Source organism: Lycium ferocissimum, chromosome 2 (genome assembly GCF_029784015.1).
Source record: "Lycium ferocissimum isolate CSIRO_LF1 chromosome 2, AGI_CSIRO_Lferr_CH_V1, whole genome shotgun sequence".
Classification (NCBI taxonomy): Eukaryota; Viridiplantae; Streptophyta; class Magnoliopsida; order Solanales; family Solanaceae; genus Lycium; species Lycium ferocissimum.
In genome coordinates, this window is record NC_081343.1 from 23,099,350 (window position 1) to 23,100,904 (window position 1,555).

Consider the following 1,555-nt stretch of genomic DNA (forward strand, 5'->3'; position numbering starts at 1 on the left):
TCCTCGCTAAGAAAATCCTGAGGATAGGATATTACTGGATGACCATGGAACATGACTCCTGTAAATTCGTGCAAAAGTGCCATCAGTGTCAGATACACGGGATCTAAGCAAGGTTTCACCTATAGAATTACATACAATGAGCTCCCCTTGGCCTTTCGTGGCGTGGGGAATGGATGTCATAGCACTCGTTGAGCCTTCGGTCTCCAACGCAGATCACTTCATCTTAGTCGTCATAGACTACTTCACCACATAGGTAAAAGCAACTTCCCACAAATCAGTAACCAAGAAAGTCATGGATGACTTCGTCAACAACAATCTGATATGTCGTTTCGGTGTGCCGGAATCTATCATCACGTACAATGGTGCCAATATGAACGACCATTTGATAAAAGACATCAGTGAACAATTCAAAATCACTCACAGGAACTCTACCGCCTATCGGCCACAGATGAATGGAGCCGTCGAGGCTGCCAACAAGAACATCAAAAGGATTTTGAGGAAGATGGTCGACAACTACAAGAATTGGCACTATCAGCTGCCTTATGCTCTGTTATGGTACAAAACAACAACCAAAACTTCCACCAGGGAAAACCCATACCTCCTCATTTACGGTAAAGAAGCGGTCATACCCGCAGAAGTGGAAATCCCTTCACTCAGGATCATCCAAGAGGCAGAGCTAAAAGATGCAGAATGGGTTAAGAATCGTTATGAACAGTTGGCCATGATAGAGGAAAAGAGAATAGCGGCGGTATGCCACGGACAGTTGTACAGACAAAGGATGTCTAGAGCCTTAAACAAGCGGGTTAGAACTTTACTTTTCCAGATTGGACAACTCGTGCTCAAGTGAATCTTCCCCCACCAAGAGGAATATAAAGGGATCCCTTCTCCGGGGATAATAAGGTCATGAACTAGTAGGGTGTGTGGTCCCCACAAAGTCCCGATGATCTTATCATTGATCAAGCTGCAAATTCTCTTCCTTAATCCCAGGCACTCATTCAAGGTATGATTCGCCTGATTGCGACAAAATGGGCACCTTTTGTAGGCATACACTAACTCGGGAGGTGGCAACCTGGCCCCTAGTAGTGCAAGACACTCCCGCGGCGATCATCTTTTCGAATACATCCTTGTAGGTGACGGGCCGTGGGGCCAGTCTGAATAGGGAGGAATAGGCTTTGAAGGCTATGCCCCACCAAGCAGGTTCGGGAGGGCTTGCTCTCCCAAAATTCTCTGATGCCATAGTAGAGGTTGCAGGGACTAGCACGGGTGAGGGTGTATATTCAAATCTCTCTTTGGTTGGGGGTATAATAGTCAGATACATTATTCACATCATTCTCTACTTGAAATTCGAGAAACATCTCAAATGGTTCCCCTTCTTCCTCGAAGTCTATTTCGGTAGGCTCCAATTCTTCTTCCACTATATCTTGAGGCTCTTCTTCCTCCCCTTCTGGCTCTTTCTCCTCAATGGGTTCGGAGGCTTCCTGTTGAGGCTCCGACTCTTCTTATGGGTCTGATTCCATCACCCACGGGTCTAACCTAGCTCCTTGGTCTTCATTCA

At 46.3% G+C, this 1,555-nt stretch overlaps 1 protein-coding gene across 1 annotated transcript; it reads left to right on the top strand.

Moving 5' to 3' along the window:
• Nucleotides 1-292: 292 nt before the first annotated feature.
• On the top strand, nucleotides 293-847 carry LOC132047454 (uncharacterized). Its single transcript, XM_059438495.1, has one exon. The coding sequence runs from the start codon at nucleotides 293-295 to the stop codon at nucleotides 845-847; it is 555 nt and encodes a 184-aa protein (XP_059294478.1).
• Nucleotides 848-1,555: the final 708 nt, after the last annotated feature.